Genomic DNA, 20090 nt, shown 5'->3' with positions numbered 1-20090 from the left:
TTGCAGATGAGCAGTTTATGGTACTATAGCGCTGGTTGCCTAAATACATTTTTTCGTTATTACTTTCTTGTACCAGAGAGAACAGGGTCTCTAGAGCTTTGTCAACCAGAAGACAAATTTCAAGTAGTTAGTCATTAGCATGCTTTCACGCACAATCTTACCATTTGAAGAGGTAGAAATCATATAGCTTTATTGGACATCTTAATGGATTCTCTGGATTCTCAGTCTGCTCTGCATACATATCATCTGTGACTTAATGTTAGAAACCAGAAGAGACAGGTTAGAAGGTGGGAGATATCCCATTCAAAATAAAAATACTGAAATATAGGTTAAAGACATCTTCTAATCATAAAATACAATAGGATGGCACATCACCTAAAAATCATCAGTTACATTTAGCTTAAGAAATTCACGGTTGCAATTAAAAATGCTGCATTTCTACCGTTAAAAAATGTGTTTCCAAAATTCCTAATTATTCAGCCAACAATTATTATATACCCATTTTGAAAACATGTGCCCAACTGATTGCAAAACTGGACATTGACTGTAGATCTGGTTCAAGGATTCAACATCATGGCAAGATCTACAATTATTGACAAGGCCAGGTTTCCTGATGTGCCGAATTTCTCGGGTATACAACCGATTAATCCTGAGTCTCGCAAATGACATTTGGCAGCATATGATGGAATTACCCCACAACGCTTATTTTCAAGACTTCATTATACAACTTCCCCTTTTGTCAAACGTTTTAATCCAATAACTCTCATACAATTGTCCCGTAACTACTTCTGTGTTCATAACTAAATTGTGACTAATCAGATTTATAGTAAAGAATTTTAAACACTTTTCTTATTAGCATTTCCCTAAAATTGTAGTTTTGGTATTAGGTTTATAATGCAGAAACCAGAAACCAATCTACCCGTTAGTATTGAAAGCATGCAGCCGCTGCATGGACTTACAGCACTGTATTTCAACACACACAGTATTATCAGTCACTGTTCTAGTGCCAGTAAACTGAGGTAGTCCTTTAAATATTTCCTGGAAATAGGCAAGAAGCTGTGTATAAGCCTAATATATGACAATAAGTTATCTGTAAGGATTTCCTGTAGTTCTCTTTAGATATAACAAATTGTTTTGGTAGTCTATTATTCAACTCTACCAAAAAATGAAGTATGACTGGTAGTAGGTTATCAAAAGGCTAATAGGACTGTCTGACCAAAAGAGACATCTGCAGATTGATCTAGGCACTTCCGCAAGGCATAACCATGTTAGGTGGTGCAGAAGGCTACCTCACATTCCATGTATTAAGCATGAGGTTTGCCTCAATTAGTCATCGTGGGGAGATTTTTTCAACAACCCTTTATTGAGGGTGTTGGGGAGGTTTTCCTAAAGTCCGACTTGGAGGTAAGAGTTTAGTAAGCTATCCCAGTGGTTTGTGAATCCCCCAACTCTTAGTACAAATCTGTACTACTCAGATCTTGGTAGAGTGGCAGAGCATCAGGCGTATTTTAAGAGGACGATTTGAGCTGTAGCTAAGTACACTTAACATAGCTAGTAATGCACCTCAAAGAAACACTTACTCATACATTTATATTATAACAGATTTATTACGTTTACACAAGAGTCACTGTTAAATACTTTGCACAATAAACCAACACACATAGGTATACTTTGCAATACTTTCAAAAGGCCACTTCTCAGTTGGTAGTTGCTGACCACGCACAATTGTTACAGAAGTTTGGCATTGGTAATACGTGCCCCAACAAAGTAATTCAGTAATTGTATATAGTCAGCATACACATAAGATAGTGATTATTGGGAAGGAAAATAGTTGGTTAGTGTTATCCTAATAGAGCTTCAGGTTCTAGAGGCAGTTTCCCTGCAAAGCAAATCTTTTTTTTTTTTACTTTTATTTTTGTTGACAGAGGCATATAGCATACACAAACATCAGAGCAATAAAAACAAATTTGGTACATATGTAGACGAATACCAGGGCATATAAGCAAGAGTAGAACAGCAGTAATTGAGGAGTGACATATCACAGTGCGCCAAGTTCTCAAACCGTTAATAGAAAGGGCTGGGAGGACTCGTCCACTGAAGTATTCAAGTAGCTATTGAATGTGGACCATATGTTTTGGGGATGAGAACGGGCTGGGAGCGTACCCAGGAACCCTTCCTCGCAATTTCGGGACCACGTGAGTACATTTAACCATTTCTGGAATGTAGGGGGGGGTACGGCTCTTCCAGCTCTGTAACACACATTTCTTGGCTACTACACAGCTCACATTCAGGAACTTAATGACCTTAGCCCCACCAGGCTGCCACACCCCAAACAGAACCCCCATCGGGTCAGGTTCAACAACAGAATCAGTAACTGCAGACAGTGTCTCTATGATCTTACTCCAGAATGTGGCCAGTTCCGGGCAGTCCCAAAACATGTGCAGATGGTCAGCACCTTCTGCACCGCAGCGAGGACAGAGCCGAGGATCAGGGCGTGCAAACCTTGTGATTCTACATGGGAGTGTAGTACAGCCTGTTAAGCAATTTAGATTGTATGGTACGGTAGCAGAACTTTAGGGACACCCTGTTAGTATGAGAGCACAACCTTTCCCACTGTTGATCGGTGAGTTCCAGCTCCAGCTCGGAGGCCCAGTCGTCCCGGGCCCTGGATGGCTGGGGAGAAGCAGTGGTCAGTAGGCGTTTATATAGTGAAGAAACCACCCCTCGGGCGCCACCTGAGTTGGCGATGTAGGCAATCCCAGGGGAGTCCTAGGGTTCATTGGGGAAGTCATGCCATGCATTTCGAAGAGCAGCACAGAGTCTGTAGAACTGCAGAAGCTCCAGAACTGAACCCGAGTGCCCCAGCCTCCACGTCTGCGGTGTTATAAACTGCCCCTCTGGATAGAAGTCAGTGAGGGCGCGGTATCCCAGGGCCTCCCAGTGTCGCGCCAGGGCGATGTCATGTGTGGGTTTCAGCCCGGGAATATTACAGACGGGGAGCCATTTATAGTACGGGTGTTGTTCATCACAAGTTTTGAACATCTGGCCCCAGGCCTGCACCGTGATCTGGACGGGGTCAATGGGAGAATCCGGTTCATACTGCCGGTTTAGATTCAAGGACATTACATTGGTGCCTGCCGCTGCCAGAACCTCCAGTTTGACGTGAGGAAGGGGTGGGGCCCAGGGTACCAGTAAGATGCGAACTGTGCCTGTGATGCAGTCCAATATAGCAGCAAGTCCGGGGCTGTGAAGCCCCCTCTATCGTAGGGTAGTGTCATATCTGACCACTTTTTTTGCACCGCGCCAGAGTTCCATAAGAATTGATCGAACAATTTGTGCAGGTTCGTGAAGTATCTCCTACCCGGCCAGACGGGGACATTACGTATGTATAGCAACTTCAGAAGCAAGATCATCTTTACCAGCGAGAGTCTTCCGGCTAGTGATAGTGAAAGGGTGCGCCAGCGTGCAATTTTGGCCTCGGACTGCTCTGCCACAGCGCGGTAATTGTCTGCTAATAGCAAATCTTTGGTCAGGGACACCTGGACTCCCAAATACCTGATCCTGTTTGGGGACCAACGGAGCGGGTACTCAGTGGTAGGTCGTATCGTGGAGCTAGTAAGGGGGGGGAAGATCTCGGATTTAGTATAGTTTATAGTGAACCCGGAGTATGTACCTATACAGGTGATATCGCGTAACATGGGGTCCAGATGAACAGCTGGGTCTCTTATGAAAAGTAATACATCGTCAGCATAAAGCAAGATAATCTCAATCTTTCATATCCTAAAGGACCAGACAGTGTTCCAACCAAAAGACAGATCAATGTCTTTTTGGGAAGCAAGGGCAGATCTGTTGGGATTCACCACAGGGAGGGAAGAAGCCACATGGACAAGTACACAGTTAGTACCAATAGAAATCACAAAAGAGATTGTAGGATTATATATATAAATCACAAGAACTGTAGTTGAATATACTAACTCGGTATAACAATTACATTTAAATTATGCCTAAAGGGCCAACAAATGCTGTATATTCATAGGCTTTTTATGCCAGACATATGTAGTCTCATTACAGAGCAGTTTCTTACCTGTAACTCCATTTGTCCAGCGTTTGTATCTTTCATGGATTCACATGCTGTGAATAAACCCCATGGTCAGGCTGATAAATCACTGGTTACTGTGATTTAGTACTTTTCCTATGGAAAAACATTGACATCGAGTGTCCCATCGACGTCTTTCAGGCAGTAGTGCCCAGTGAACGTGCGAGGCGCTGCCCATGTTGCCGCCTAGCAAGTGTCTTTGATGGGCACTTGCTAGGCGGGACCAATTTGGCTCTTGTAGATTGTTCCCTGGCTGTAGTCTGCAGTGGTCTGTTGGCCTTTGCGTGGCAGAAGGAAATCACTGAGGATATCCACCTTGCGATGCCCGTTTTGTGATGGCTTTCCCTTTGGTCGAGGAACCAAAAGCGATAAAGAGCGGTCTCGCCGCTCTAAAGGATTTTGTCCGGTCCAGATAGTATTTTAAACGCCATTTTTACATCCAGGGAGTGCAATGCTCTCTCCACTGGGGAGGTGGCGTTCTGAAAGAATGTAGGTAGGCTGATAGTTGAATGCTTATGGAATCCAATGGTAATTTCAGGATAAAGTGAGGATTGGTGGAGAGGAATACTTTGTCTTTTGCAAATCGGAGGTATGGAGGGTCCACGACTAAGGTTTATAGTTCACAGACTCGTCTGGAGGATGTAATGGCGATCAGGAATGGCACCTTCTAGGTTACAAACTTGATGGGCGCTGAAGAGAGAGGTTCAAAGGGGGTTTTAATGAGGCCGGCTAGGACGAGATTCCAACTACACAGCAGTGAAATTCTTTTCTTCGGTGGAAAAACGCGAATAAGCCCCTTTAGAAAGTGTTTGAGGAGCCTGTCGTATTAAAGAGGGGGTTTTCCTCTTTTCCCAGTGAACCTGGAGCAGACGTTATTTTATGGAGGCGATCACCAGGTCTTCCTTTGCTAGTTTCAGTAGATAGAGCAGAACCTGCTGTGGTTGTATGGTCAGTGGGTGAAGGTTGGACTGCTGCGAAGACCATGAGCAGAATCTTTTCACTTCAGGTTGTAGGACTGGTTAGTGGAAGGTGCCCTACCTGCCGCTAGTATGCACCGCCATTCCTGTGGGATGCCTAGATGGACGAACTCAGTGCGATCAAGAGCCATGCTGTCAGCTTGAGGGAGCCTGGCTCGTGATGTAGAATTGCCCTGTTGGTCTGTGAGAGGTCGTTGGAGTGGGACTCCAGATGTACGGGGTTGTCCGCCGATAGCTGAAGGAGGTCCGAGAACCAGGTCTGTCTGGGCCAGTACGGTGCCACTAGGATTATTGTGCAATGGTACCTGTGGATCATCTGGATTGTCTTCCTAATCAGTGGTAATGGAGGGAATGCACAGGCCGCTCCATGGGAAGGAGAATGCGCCCCCCTGTGAGCTGGGGTGTGGTAACCTGCTCGCAAATTCCCTGCATTGTTGCCATTTGTGACGAAGAGGTCCAGGGTCCAGAGGAGGCTGGTCTCATGCCGAGAAGATTTTGCCTATTTGGTTGTCGTGAAGGCGCCATTCATGGGAATGTGGAGAGTCCCTGCGGAGGGAGTCTGCCTGCTGGTTGTGTATTCCCGGAAGGTGGAATGCTTGCAGCACAATGTTGTGAATGGCCCAGTGCCAAATGGCTTGAGCTTCCTGAGATATGGTGTTTGACCTTGTTCCGCCTTGCTTGCACAGGTAAAACAAGGTAGTGGTATGGCCTGAGGACCGCTCTACTGAATTCTTGATCAGTGGAAGGATGGATTTTAGGGCCCAATGGACCGCTTGCAGCTCCAGGACATGTATGTGTAGTAGTCCACAGGCCTTTGATTTGGTGTACTCCTAGGTGAGCTCCCCAGCTCGCCAAGGAGGCATCAGTCACGATGGTGAGTTGGTTCTACCAGTGGTATTCCTTTTGAGATGTCGAGGACCATCCACCATTTCAGTGATTTTGAGATTGCCTGGGTGATGGTTATGTCTCCCCAGGATCTGTGTGTCTGGGACCATCTGGTGACTAGAAAGGATTGTACAGGTTGCATGTGTAGCCTGCAATTGGGTATTAGCGGAATGTAGGACGTCATGGTCCTTAGTAGAGCCATGTATTTGTGCACCATGATTTGTTTGGGGTGAAAGAGCGTGCCAGGGTTATACATTTTTTCACTCTGTTGGCTGAGGGGCTGACGAGAACCTGTTCTGTGGAAAATTGTGTTCCCAGGAACACCAAATATTATGTTGGCACTATGCAATATTAGTAAAGTGAAATTGACTTTATTTACATTTTTGTTATGTAGGTCCAGCATACCCGATTTTATGTGGAGTGCTGGGGGGTTACTGTCAGGTTTTCACATTTCGTACCTTACATTGGCAAGTTCAATCTATTTCCCTTAACTAACTTTCATTTAGAAAGATGAAATGCTCCCAAGCCAAGATGGTGGAACACTTTCCCAGCAGTGATTGGTTTAGTTTTCTGCAGGCAGCATTGTGTTGTCATTTGGAATGTTCTTGACAGTTCTAGACTGGCTTTCATTACCGTTTCTACCAGAGCAGGTCATGTTATAGTTTGCTGCAGAAAATAAAGTTCAAGTTTTCTTTTAAAAAAGGTTGTAGATAACTTATATTTTACTTTTCACTACATCTAGCATAGTACTCAATTTACGTGAAGGCTACAGAAGAAGAAAGAAACAAATTATAAGTGACTCTGATGCTGTGCAGCTAATTCCAGTCCTCCAGCTAAAGACAAAGCTAAGTGAACTTTTGGAACGTCAGAAATAATTGTATATTGGATTCAAGTGAATTTATTTTTATCTTTTTAGTCTTTTCAACTGCATTTGGAACTGTACATTTTGTGAATTGGTTTAACTTTTTAAGATGGCTTAAACACGATTTAGTGTATTTAATACTATTAACAAGGCGCGTGGTTCTTATTCGCCGAAGTATTAACATAGAATGTTTTAGAAGAACTAATTTCATTTTTTCTACGGACGCGAGTCGTGTCCGTTTGCCCACGCGTCCCGTGTGTTATTTTTTACGCGCGCGATTAGAGAAAAGGACCCTACGACGTTGTACGTGCGTCGCGGCCTTCTTGGATTTAGTTTTTTCTTCGTTGCAAGTGCATCGCTTCACTCAAAGGACTTTTGAACTTAAGACTTTTCTTTTTAGAAGCGGAGTATACTGATTTTGAGTTTCCATACTACAATTTTGAATGATACCATCATCTAATACAACATCAGGACATTCATTCATGGTTCTTGAGGAAGAGTTTACATGAAAGAATTTCTGAAGAAAAAATTGTTCTTTTAAAAGAAAAGATATTTTTACATTACAAATTGCAAAGAAAAGAGTTGCAGAAGTCTACAATCAATATAGCCACATAACCACTTACGGAAATAAAACAGCCTAACAGCAATTTAAGCTTAGGCTAAAGGTAATAGAATTTAGTAGATTAGAAAGTTTAGTCATTTTTAGAGAGTTAGAAAATGTATTAAAAGATTGCATTCTATTTTAGGAACTCAACTGAAGAACAAGTTACTTCTTACCTTGTAACGTTCTTTCGACGGGATGTTCCTCCGACGTATTCCTCATCTTAGATATATCCTTCCAGCTCTGCTGGCCTCGGAAAATTTTTTCTCCAGAGGGCGCTGCGCGTCGACGTCCCTCGAGTCGATGTCCTTCGACAGCCGCCGTATCGACGCTCGACGTCATCCTGCCTATAAAGGCCACGCGCAGCGTCCGTTGCTTAGTTCCGTTTTGTAGCCCACAGTATTACTGTCTGGACTAGACTAATCACCCTGAAGGAGCGTAAGCTGCAACAACAAGGGAAGTAGAACTGCGGGGATGGATGGGAGGGTCGATGAGGAATACGTCGGAGGAACATCCCGTCGAAAGAACGTTACAAGGTAAGAAGTAACTTGTTCTTCGAAGGGATTGTGTCCTCCGACGTATACCTCATCTTAGATAGGCTCCCATAGCAGTATTCTATATTCGGAGGAGGGAGTACTGACTTCACGCTGTCTTCTATTGATGAATAGAATGCAGTACAGCCCTTCCAAACCTAGTCTCTTGACTAGAGGAGGAATCCAGATTGTAAAAACGTGTAAAGGTATGGACAGACGACCATGTAGCGGCCGCACATATGTCTTTAATCGGCACACCTCTTTTGAGGGCCGATGAAGCTGCAATACCTCTGGTCGAATGAGCCCTAAGGTTTTGAGTGGGCTCTTTCCCTGCCAGTTTATAACATTCCAGAATGGCTAGAATGATCCATCTGGAAATGGTCTGCTTAGTTATTGGTAACCCCAGCTTGTGACCTGCGTAACCTACAAACAGCTGGTCTGCCTGTCTTATCCTGGCTAGTCTAATGCAAAAACTTAAAACCCTCCTAGGGTCTAGTCTGTGTAACCTCTCTTCCTCTTTCCCCGGGTGAGGAGGAGGATAGAAAGATGGTAGGGTAATCTTCTGAGAGATATGGAATTCAGAAACTACCTTTGGGAGGAAATTAGGCTTCACTTGCAGGACAACTTTGTCTTTGTGAAAGATTGTATGAGGGGGTTTACAAGAAAGAGCTTGTAATTCGCTCACCCTTCTAGCAGATGTAAGTGCTATTAATAAAACAGTCTTAAGGGTAAGGAATCTTAACAAACAAGAATGGAGAGGTTCGAAAGGTGTACCCATCAGGAAAGTTAGTACTAAGTTTAAATCCCATAGGGGAACTTGGAATGGTCTTGGGGGACAAACATTGGTTAACCCCTTTAGAAACTGTATTACCAAGGGTAATTTGAAATAGGATGGTTCCTCCGCAGTATGCTTAAAGATAGATAGCGCTGCGAGATAGCCCTTAATGGTGCCAACTTGAAGGCCTGAATTTGCCAAATATAGTAGGAAGGACAAAACCATTGGTGTACCACATGAAAATGGGTCGATATTCTGTTCTCTACACCAGCTGCAAAATCTGTTCCAACGGCAGCGGTATAAAGACTTTGTTGCTGGCCTCCTTGCCGAAAGCAACACCTCCATAACATCATCAGGGAGGTCCCAATCCTTGTACCTCAGCCGTTCAGAAGCCAAGCATGAAGGTTGAGGGTTTTGATGTCTGGATGGAGAACCTGACCTCCCTTCTGTGAGAGTAGGTTCTCTCTGAGCGGAAGTCGAATTGGAGGGCAGATGGACAAGTCTAGAAGGTCCGGGTACCACGTTCTCCTGGCCCAATCCGGGGCAATTAGGATCATGGTTCGCCGGAATCTTCTCAACCTCCTGATCATTTGAGGAATGACAGGGACCGGTGGGAACGCGTACAGAAGCGGAAACTCCCAGTCCACTATGAACGCGTCTCCCAGAGCTCCTCTCGGAGGAAATTCCCTTGAGCAGAACAGGTCGCATTTCCTGTTTAGGCTGGTGGCGAACAGATCTACCTGAGGGGTTCCCCAAAGGGCGAAGATCTCTTGAAGGACTTCCTGAGCTAGCTCCCACTCGTGGGAGACTGTGTTCTGCATGCTCAGAGCGTCCGCTGTCAAGTTCTTCTCTCCGGCTAGGTGAACTGCCGATAGAGAGATTCCTTCTTGGATTGCCCAAAACCAGAGCTGCATTGCCTCTCTGCACAGGGGTAGTGATCCTACGCCTCCTCTTTTGTTGAGGTAATGCATGGCCACCGTGTTGTCCGTCATTATCAGGACATTCTTCCCTTGTACAGCTGGCAGGAAAGCCTTCAACGCAACTCTGATGGCTCTCAGCTCTAACAGGTTGATGTGTAGTCTGGACTCCGATGGAGACCAACGACCGCTGATGGTCAAGTCGTTGGCGTGGGCTCCCCACCCAGTGAGTGAGGCATCCGTGACTACTGTTATCTCCGGCCAGGGTTGCCAAAACTGTTCTCCTTTCAGAATGTTCTCCTGACAGGCCCACCACTGAAGGTCTCGAGCCACCCTGCCGGGAACCTGAAGAAGATCTGTCATTCTCCCTGAGAATTGTGACCACTGAGTCCTCAGTGCCCACTGGAGGGATCTCATTCTCAGGCGAGCCTCTGGCACTAGGAAAATGCAGGATGATGAGGCCTAGCAACCTCAAAAAGTCGAAGGCTGGGAGACGTTGGGCATGTTGAAACTTGGTAACCATCTGTAGAATATCTTGAGCCCTCACCTCTGGTGGCGAGGCTTTTCCCAGGGAAGTATCCAGGATCGCTCCTATGAACTGGAGTCTCTGCGATGGTATCATTTGAGACTTCTTTAAATTGAGGGAGAAGCCCAGTTTGTGAAGGGAGTAGCACACGTGATTTAGCTGGATCTGAGCTTGCTCCGGAGAAACAGCCCTGATCAGCCAATCGTCCAGGTAGGGGTAGACGTGAATCCCTTCCCTCCTTAGACTTGCAGCCACTACCGACATTAACTTGGTGAAGACCCTCGGGGCGGAGGTCAGCCCAAATGGCAGTACTCGAAATTGATAGTGAGAGTTGCCAATTGCGAACCTCAGGTATTTCCTGTGTTTGAGATGGATAGGCACATGGAAATAAGCGTCCTGAAGGTCCAGAGATACCAACCAGTCCTGAAACTGAAGGGCCTGGAGGATCTGAGAAAGAGTGACCATCTTGAATTTGTCTTTCCTGAGGAATTTGTTCAATTCTCGCAAGTCCAAGATGGGTCTCAGTCCTCCGTCTTTCTTCGGAATGAGAAAGTAAGGGGAGTACCAGCCCTTGTTCCTCTCCGCTACAGGTACCGGTTCTATGGCACCTTTCTCTAGCAGGTCCAAAATTTCCTGCAAGAGGAGCGGATCTGGAGCTTTCTGAGAGCTGATCCCCGGTGGATGACTGAGGTATACGTAGGAAAGGCAGGCAGTAACCTTGGGCGACTGTTTCCAATGCCCAAGCATCTGACGTGATAGCCTGCCATACCGTCAGATGTTGAGTCAACTTGCCTCCTACAGGTGTCCTGTGAGGGGAGTCCTCAGAGTGGTTTTGGGGCGGCTGATGCAGATGCCGATGGTAAAGAGGCACCTGCTGTTGCTGCGGCTTTAGAATATCTACCCCGTCCACCTCGGGTAGTTCTTCTTTGACCCCTTTGAGCCGGTCGTCCTCTACCTCTTCCGAATGCGGAGTAGAAGCGAAAGGACTTGCCCCTCGCAGAGGTTCCTGTGGGACGAAAAGGAGTCTGACGGATTGCAGCTCCTAGGGATTTTGCTGCTGCTTTTGAAGTTTGCAGTTTCTCTAAACTGTCATCCGCCTTTTTCCCCGAACAAAGAAGAGCCATCAAATGGCATGTTCAAGAGCCTGGCTTGCACATCTGGGGCAAAACCCGACTTTCTCAACCAAGCGAACCTCCTGGTTGATGTACTTGCCGCCATTGCTCTGCTGATACTGTCAAATGCCCGTCTGGAGGGATTCGCACATAGCGTCTTTACCGTCCTGTATAATATTCAGGAACGCATCCCTTTCTTCTCCCTCCGGGATGCAGTCAGCCGCTGTAGAAGCACACTCCCAAAGTGTATGGCTGAACCTAGCAAGGGTGCAAGTAGCATTAACAGACTTTAACGCCATGCTACATGCTGAAAAGACTTTCTTTGCCATAGCATCATATTTTTTATCGTCCCTGTCCTGTGGGACTGTAGGATAAGCCGTCTTGACATCGGTAGAGGATGCTGCTTGTACCACCAGACTTTCTGGGGATGGATGTTTAGACAAGAACTCTGGGTCTGTGGAAGATACCCTGTACTTTGCAGACAGTTTTTTATTTACTGCTGGTATTACATCTGGGGTTTCCCAGTTTGTCATAATCTTTCTCTGAAGAGCTTTATGAAAGGGCACCACTGGATCCTCTTGTGGGCCTTTGTCAAGAATATCCGTGAGGTCATCTTGCTGGAAAGATTGTGAAGGTATAGACCACCCCATGAACTCTGTAATCCTGGCCATTAAGGCTCTGTAGGGGGTTTCAGCATGCTCCCCCGGGTCTGGCTTAGCAAAATCCACCTCAGGGGAAGTGTCTAACCCACTTGCCTCATGTAAAGAATCATGAAGATCCTTTAATCTGCGCTCTACAGAGGAAAATTCCTCTCTAACTGGGGTTACAGGTCCCTGTAACTCAAATGTGTCTTGTTCAGACAAATCACCCTCTTCTAAAATTGAGGATATAGTTCTCAATTGTTCTGAACTCATAAAGGGAGTAAATCCCATTTCCAAGGCAGAGGGTGCCGAACTTGTCATTATTGGCCTCGAAAACGTCGATGTCGTCGACGCCGACGTCGAAGGCTTCGAGCGCGGCGTCGAAAACAGAGGTGGAGGCCTCGAGGACCTTGACAGAATTGGAATTTTACTCGACAATATCGACGCCATCGACGTCGAGGGCCTGGGGATCGTCACTGGATGTGTGGTCACCGTGACTTTTCTCGGCGTCGACGCCGGTGTCGAGGCCGGCATCGAGTCGACAGACCCGTGTGTCGAAGGTCCCCTCGACAACGGCGTCGAAGACATCGACCTCGACGGAACCTTCGTCGACGGAACCTTCGAGGAAGGTTTGGAGGTCATAGTCCTACTCGAGGGTTCGAGACGCGCTCGAGAGGTTTCTTTCGCCGGGTACTGCGACTCGCGGCGTTTTTGACCTTCGGGTCTTTCGACCAGAGCATCGCTCTCGGCAGTCTTCGAGGGGGTCGAGGCCGCATTCTCGAAGACGCTCATCATATTTTTTCTGAATTCCTCCCATTCAGCCCGGGAACTATGTTTCGTGGGGCAAGGGATTCTTTTTGGCGAAACAGAGGAAGAGGAAGTCGGAGAAGGGGATCTTCGACGTCTCCTCTTCGAGTGCTTCGATCTCGAGGAGTGATGAGACCCACTCCGAGACCTGGAGCGCGAATGGCGACGAGGAGACGAATGTCTCGACTTCGTCAACGAAGAAGAAGCTTTAAAAGTCTTACCTTTCTCCAGCTTCCCCCTACGCTCCTTCAGGGCCTTGGCTGTCATGGACATACAGTCCTCGCACTCCGAACAATGGTGTTCGGCTCCCAAGCACCACAGACAATTTCTGTGAGGATCGGTCAACGACATCTTTTTCCCACAATCTCGACATTTTTTGAAGCCGGATCGAGGAGTTGTCGGTTCCGACGAGGAAGCCATCGAGTACGGATCGAATAACTCGAGGCAAATAGGATTATTCTGACTAAGAACTGAGCAACGGTATTCCGAGGCACCGAGTAGCGCGGAAAAACGGAACTGAGCAACGGACGCTGCGCGCGGCCTTTATAGGCAGGATGACGTCGAGCGTCGATACGGCGGCTGTCGAAGGACATCGACTCGAGGGACGTCGACGCGCAGCGCCCTCTGGAGAAAACATTTTTCCGAGGCCAGCAGAGCTGGAAGGATATATCTAAGATGAGGAATACGTCGGAGGACACAATCCCTTCGAAATATAATTACAAGGTCATTCCAGTGAAGACAGCAGTGCCAGCAGTAGGAGTTCCAGAGAGTTCCAGAATTGCCTGTCTCGCTCTCTCTCCAATTTCCCTTTCCCCATGGTTTTGCCTGTCCAGTAGTTTTATAGTTACTGGATTGTTGGGCAGGCAGGCTTAGGGGGTTTAGAGGACCAGCTTCACTCCTACAGGATCCTTCAGCAACAGCGTCTTGACAGTTACTTAGTAGCCCCTTTTCCTACTTACTCATGTAAAATTTTGTATGTTACCCTCACTTCTTTAAATGGCTGGTGACAGTGGTTTAATTTTCCTACCATTGTGCTTACTACCGCAGGCTGAATCCTCAGGTGCAGTATAGCACCACACGGTGACCATGTGTCAAAATGGCCCCAGACGTTTTTTTTCTTGTTTGTGATGTCTTTCTTGGGTTTTACTCTGCGTGCCAAACCAGGTTTAACCCTTTTGTTAGTTTTTGCCTTTGACGGGCATCAATACTGAAACCCACCTCTGGCTCCAGTGTGTCTGGCAGGGCAGTGCAGGAAGTGTGGGAGGTGCCCGAAACTCCTGGTTCTTAGTCTCCTTGGTTACCTGAATGCACCCAGTGCTGATTGGATGGGTGGCTGTCTTTGCAGGACAGCAACCCTGCTCTGAGTGACAGCTAGGCTGCACATGAAAGTGAGAAACCTGCATAAAAGGCTTCTTTAACTGAAACCAGAGAGTCGACCACTGGACGAAACATCCAACAAAGGAATCGTGAAGAGAAGCTTGCTGAATTCCCCATGAACCATGGAACTGCACAGTGAAGCCCTGCTGCTGTGCTGAAAATGCTTTCCCGAATCCGACTGGAGAAGTTCTGACAAGGACGACTTCTTCCCTTGGGTTAGTGGGACCAACTTACCTTAAAACGAACTTTGCTGGAAGACCTTCACCTACTAGCTGTACTTCTTTACTGCTGCTGGAAATGAGCGCCAGGAGTCAAGAAATCTGTACTCTAATGCATCGTCCTTAAGCCAGACCGAAGCTCCAGGAAGATCCTGGAGGACCCTCCCGAAGCAGGATGACCCAAGCTCGAGTCACCTCACTAGAGTGCTGGACTCAAGGAGTGAAGAAAGTACATCAAGTGTCCAAAATCCACGGTGGTGCGATTTGCCAGTAGCTGAAACTGGAAAGTGCCGCTGAACTGAAAAGAGCCCGCAGCTGCGCCGACCTTCAAACTGCAGGAGTCCTCCAGACGTCGTCCTTGTCCCCACGACTACAGATAAGGAACCCAGGATCGGCAACACTGCAACCAGAACACAAGCCAGCTGGATCCTCTTCTTCTAACCTAAGGCACTGTGCTGACTAAGAGGCAAGTACCTCTTGTCTGTAGCTTGTATTATCTCACTGGAGACTTTAAGTAACTGCTTCTTGCACTGTTGATCTCAGCTCTGACTTTCACAAGCCTAACAGTTTATGGCCCAAAAGTCATTTTCTACAACTCTCTAACTTTGTGCAAGACATTTGTGCTATCTAAGAAGTGTATCAGCTCCATAGACATTGTTCAAATTGACCTTGGCTGTCCGGGCGCCCTGCAGACTGTTCTGACCCATTGGCTTTGATTCCAACTGTCCCTCATAGGTGCTACATTCGTTTACATTGGGTTAACTAAGATTGCTGGGAAAGATTATAGCTAGACTTCATTGGGAGATTGAAAAGTGCTCACATGCTCCGAGAACCTGTTAACCTTTTTCCTTCCCTAACCTTTTCCACAACTTCAGAATTCTAAACATGTCAAAATGTATATAAATGCCAATGCTGCCCTAGCAATTGAAGTCACCTCAGGGTGTAGAAGTGTGTATGAAGCATCTCTAAAGAGTATCCACTTGCTTATCTTCATCCTGAGAATGTGTAATGAAGTCTATTTGTATTGTTCCACATGGCCCTTTTTAAAGAATGCTCATTTAAAAGTGACCGTTAAATAATTATTTTTTACTAGAAAACCTTTGAGTGTAAGTGCTATTTGGATACTTATGTGTGTGGACTTCGATGCTACAGCCCTTCAGCTCACATTTACTCCTCTTGAGATAAGTCTGGCTGCTCAGTCACTCTACCAACCTGTGTAGTACAGACCTATACCAATAGGTGGATTACCTAATACCAAGGGGGCAAGACTGGTGTAGCCTCTCACACTTTATTGTATACAGTCTTGCCTAAGGATGATGGACAGCGGTGAGGATTTGTGTAGAATGGTTACAATGACTATTTGCTGCACTTGTGCCCAACTAAACCAGCCACAACACTAAGCTCCATTAAAATGTGAAGCAATTGTAACATGCCAAATACGGATAACCTCAATGAGGCAGCCCTGATTGTTCCGACAGTAGATCAACTGAAAGATAGGTGCAAAGCGAGGGGTCTGCCTGTAAAAGAAAAGAAATGTGAATTGATCACAAGGTTGTTGAATCAGGAAAGTTTGGGTAGTAGGCCTGTGACGCCTATTATCCCAAGAAACGTGGAAAATAATGAGGATGACAGTTTAGAGTCTAACTCCAATCTGCAAGAGGAGTCAGAGGAGGTAGGAGTCTCAGGAAGAGAGCCCATCTTTGCCACAGCCTGCCCTTTCGCCTCAGTTTCAATTGGCACCCCACAAGGTCCAACATTAAGCCCAGAATCTGTTTCTCTTGAGACACTACGGTTAGAGTTGGAGTTGAAAGATCAAGCTGAAGCCAAACATCAAGACATCAAACTCAGGGAGTTGGAAATGCAACATGAATTAGATCTGAAAAGACTCTTGAATCTGCTTCCTTCCCAGGGTCTTCTAGGTCTGCAAGTCCCAAGAGGCCTCGCCTGCCCAAAGAGGCAGCGAGTATGTATGAATCAAAACCTGATATATTGATATTGGATTGGCACGCTTGAATACACCTATGGTCTTCAATGAATCAGTAGGAATGATTGAATTCCTTGACTCATGTCTAGACTCCCCCTGAATGGCTCTGATGCTGTAATGGAGTTGGGTGCCATTGAGAGAAAGGATCATGAATCTGAAGCAGGCCTTAATAGCCAGATTTGGGAAAACTCCTCCCAGTACCTTGAGAGGTTTAGGACACTCAAAAAATACTGATGGTACCCCTTGGGCTACCTGGGTATGCGAGTGTTTAAAGAACTTAATTTAGTACAGGCCGCTGACTTATGGGGAGCCACCAGAGCCACATACAAGGACTCTGGGGCAACTCTCAAAAAAACAATGAGGGGAAGCAGCACAAGAAAGAGGGAAAAGAGAATTCTAATACCAACCATTAAAAAAAGGGCCACAAACATTGTAAGGGCAAGTCCCAAGGGAAACCTGGTAGGTCTAGTGAAATCTCTGGTGTCAAACCAGAGGGAGGTCAGCAGAAATCCCTATTCGAGAGATCATTTGGGAAATGTTTTGTGTGTGGGTCTACTGATCATGTGAAAGGGGATCCCAGATGCAAGGGTAAACCTTCAGGGGTCCACACTGCCTCCTTAGCCTTCCTCCCTGAGGGAAAAATTCAAATGGCAAGTGGCAGCTTTCAATTACTGGCTGCATGATTATGATGGGTTGGTTATAATGCGCTTAATAGCCGTATATTTTTAAGCGTGAATCAGTGGATCGAACCCGTGTTGCTTCAAGTCGTCTTGCTTCCAAGGCGAGTGCATTGCCCCTGAGCTATTCTCCAGAGACAGTTGAGGACCCCATTGGAGTTCAAGCCAGTGTTTTAGTGTCCCTGTGTCTGTGGGAACAGAATGTGGATGTGTACAACCCCATACCAGATAACACAAAAGAATATTATAAGGACAGTGTACTTGTAAATGGTCAGGCGACCTCTGCCATTAGAGACTCTGGGGCAAGCATTACAAGGGCATCGAGGCGCTGTTGCAGGGAAGTGTCTTAGTTACAGGAAGATTGCTCTGCTCATGGGTACAGTGAGTGTGTCAACAGGCAGTTCAAGTTATTGGGATACATACATAGGTGGTTGCAATTTGATGTAAAATACAATACAGTAGCAATGAAGATAACATCACCTAGCGAGTAAAGATAAGCAGCCGAGGTAGGGTGAGTGGGACCAATAAGCCTCATTTATGAGAAAAGCATAGTTTGTATCACTTTCCTGAAGGTAGCATGTGACTCAATACTTCTGTGAGGTGGTAGGGTGTTCCAGTGAGTTGCGGCCTTGACAGGGAAACGGGAACCTCCTGCACAGATCATCCTGGTTTTAGGGATAGATTGTTGAACAGAGGCCTTGTGAACAAGTTGTAAAGGGTAGGTTATATGAAAGAGCCCTGTCGGACTCCACATTTTAATTAGCTCGGGTGGGCACAGGCTGAATCTGAGAAGACTTTCCATCACCCATTCCTGGAGAAACGAGGAGATCCTAGCTATGACTTTAGTGGAGAAGTTAGCTCCGAAAGAGAGATTTATTTATTTTTGCATTTTTAAAGCGCTAACACAGCCCACGGGCATCGAGGCGCTGATACAAGAATTGTACGTTTTTTTGTTGCGTAATTGTTTTTTTGTCTTAGTTGCGTATTTATAAAGCACTTAAATACCCAGGTTTTTAAGTGCAGACCCGGGGATCGAACCCGTGTTGCTTCGTGTCGGCTTGCTTCCAAGGCGACCACGTTGCTGCTGAGCTATCCTCCCGGGACAGATGGTGGCAAAGAGTGTTATGGTCCATCAAATGAAAAGCTGCGGACAGATCAAGGAGCAGGAGGAGGGCCGGTTTGCCGGCGTCTCTGAAATCGTCCATTTGGTTTTCAAGGTCTACAAGTGCCATTTCGGTCCTGTGTCCAGGACGGAATCCTGACTGCCGGAGGCACAGATGGTTGTTCACCTCAAGGAACTCTTGGATTTGCAGATAAGCTGCCTTGTCGAAGATTTTTAGAAGAAAAGGGACCATGGTGATAGGTTTATAATTCCATGCACAGTCGGGTCAAGCGAGGGTTTCATGAGGAGAGGGCAAACCCATGCTTCCTTGAGGCCTGTTGGGACATGTCCTGCAGTGAAGGCCTCATTGATCAATGCAGTAAGGAAATTGGCAAGGGTAGGGGCACAGTCTTTGATGAGTTGAGCAGGGCACGTGTCCTCCTTTGCAGTAGAAGGGCTTGATGGATTTAAGGAGGGCCATGACTTCTTGTTCACTGAATTCCTTGAAGTCGACGGGGCGGAGGGGGCAGTTACCCCAATTGCTGCTATGGAGGTTCGATATTTGGTGGCTAAGTACTCGTTGATGGGCGTAGATTTTGTCTTGCAGACTGTTGAGTTTGTCAAGCATGGTGGATTTGATATTACCAGTCTTCATCTTTGTGGATGGTTGTCTAAGAAGGTGGGGAGCGGGCGTTTCCGACTCTGAAGATGGCAAAAATGTAGTCCCCGATTTAGCTTTTGTTATTCTAGTATTAAATGGCTTTAGCTTTGATTATGGCGGCTTTGTATTCTTTAGATATCTAAAAAGCTAGCCTGGAAGAGTCATTGGAGTTAGTTTTCCAGTAGGAGAGCGCTGCCCTTTTCTTAGAACGTAGCTCAAGAAGCTCTTGGGAGAACCACGCGTTGGAGTGCTTGGTACGCTTAGCTTTCCTCCGGGTGAGAGGGGCGATAGCTTCAACGGCATGGGTGATGATGGTTTTGACAGCACTAGCAAGAGTTTCCGGGTTACTGGAGAAAGGGGGTGTGAGCTTTTCCTTAGTAAGCAGTGGTGGATGAACGTTTTTTCAAACCTGAGGATGTAGCTAAAGCACCCAAAAGGTCCCACTAAACTTACAGGAGGCCCAATCCAAATGGTTCCAATTCTGCCAGCTCTCATTCAGTGCAATCATAGGACTGTTAGAATACCTGTCAATGAACCAAATGAGGTGCCTGGGAGAGTCCTGTTGGGTAATGATTTGAAAACTCTTGGAGTTGTATCTAGCACCCCCATGACTCTCAGTGGGAGGTTGGGGAGATTCCTCTTACCCCCCAGTCCAAAGGAAGGACACCCTTATATCTCCAAGCCTAGGAACGAGACAAAGGGAAAACCCAAGATCTCTGGGAGAAAAAGTTATTACACCTAAACCTGTTCACAGGACCAGGACATCCCAGAGAGGACAGTCACAGGTCACCTCAGTGACCCCTTCCCTAGCTGAGGCCGAGTGGGAGGATCAACCGAACTCAGAAGAGTCAGCTACTGGTGAAACCGAGCTGGAAGAAAACCTTCCCTATGTTGAAGATCTGGGCCCTAAAGACCATCCTGAGCTGCAAACTTTACTTGCAGAAGGTGGACCCTCTAGGGTAGACTTCAGCAGAGGTCAAAGAGTGTCCCTCTCTATAAGGTATTCGCCAACAGACCGTTTCCCAGCTAGAAGGGCAAGAGCCAGGGAAGCATAGGCTTTACTGGGAAGATTGCCTCCTCTACAGTGAACCTACAGAGTCTTCCCCAGGAGACTACAGGAGACTTGTGCCCCAGGAGGTGAGACTAACAAAGTTAATCAACATAGTAACTATCTTACTCCTAGTCCATAGTCCCCCTTCCTCCATACAGTTGGACGGGACCGTCCAGTGGGACGGGAACGGAGCACTTTTGTAAAAAAGCATCAAATTGAAAAATGTGTCCTTCCTCTCTTTTTATGCGTGGTACCACATGTGGCCGTAACCCAGCCCTCCTTAGCTCC

At 46.5% G+C, this 20090-nt stretch overlaps 1 protein-coding gene across 4 annotated transcripts in view; it reads right to left on the bottom strand.

The window, feature by feature from the left end:
• QRICH1 (glutamine rich 1) overlaps nucleotides 1-20090 on the bottom strand; it is a 557471-nt gene that overhangs the window by 59395 nt on the left and 477986 nt on the right. For all 4 annotated transcript variants that reach the window (XM_069643302.1, XM_069643300.1, XM_069643303.1 and 1 more), the window contains one exon: nucleotides 162-252. In XM_069643302.1, coding sequence (XP_069499403.1) covers nucleotides 162-252 — 91 coding nt within the window. The remainder of the gene's footprint in view (nucleotides 1-161; nucleotides 253-20090) is intronic.

Source organism: Ambystoma mexicanum, chromosome 2p, assembly GCF_040938575.1.
Source record: "Ambystoma mexicanum isolate Mex_15411 chromosome 2p, UKY_AmexF1_1, whole genome shotgun sequence".
Lineage (NCBI taxonomy): Eukaryota > Metazoa > Chordata > Amphibia > Caudata > Ambystomatidae > Ambystoma > Ambystoma mexicanum.
This window is presented reverse-complemented; position numbering and strand designations above follow the sequence as displayed.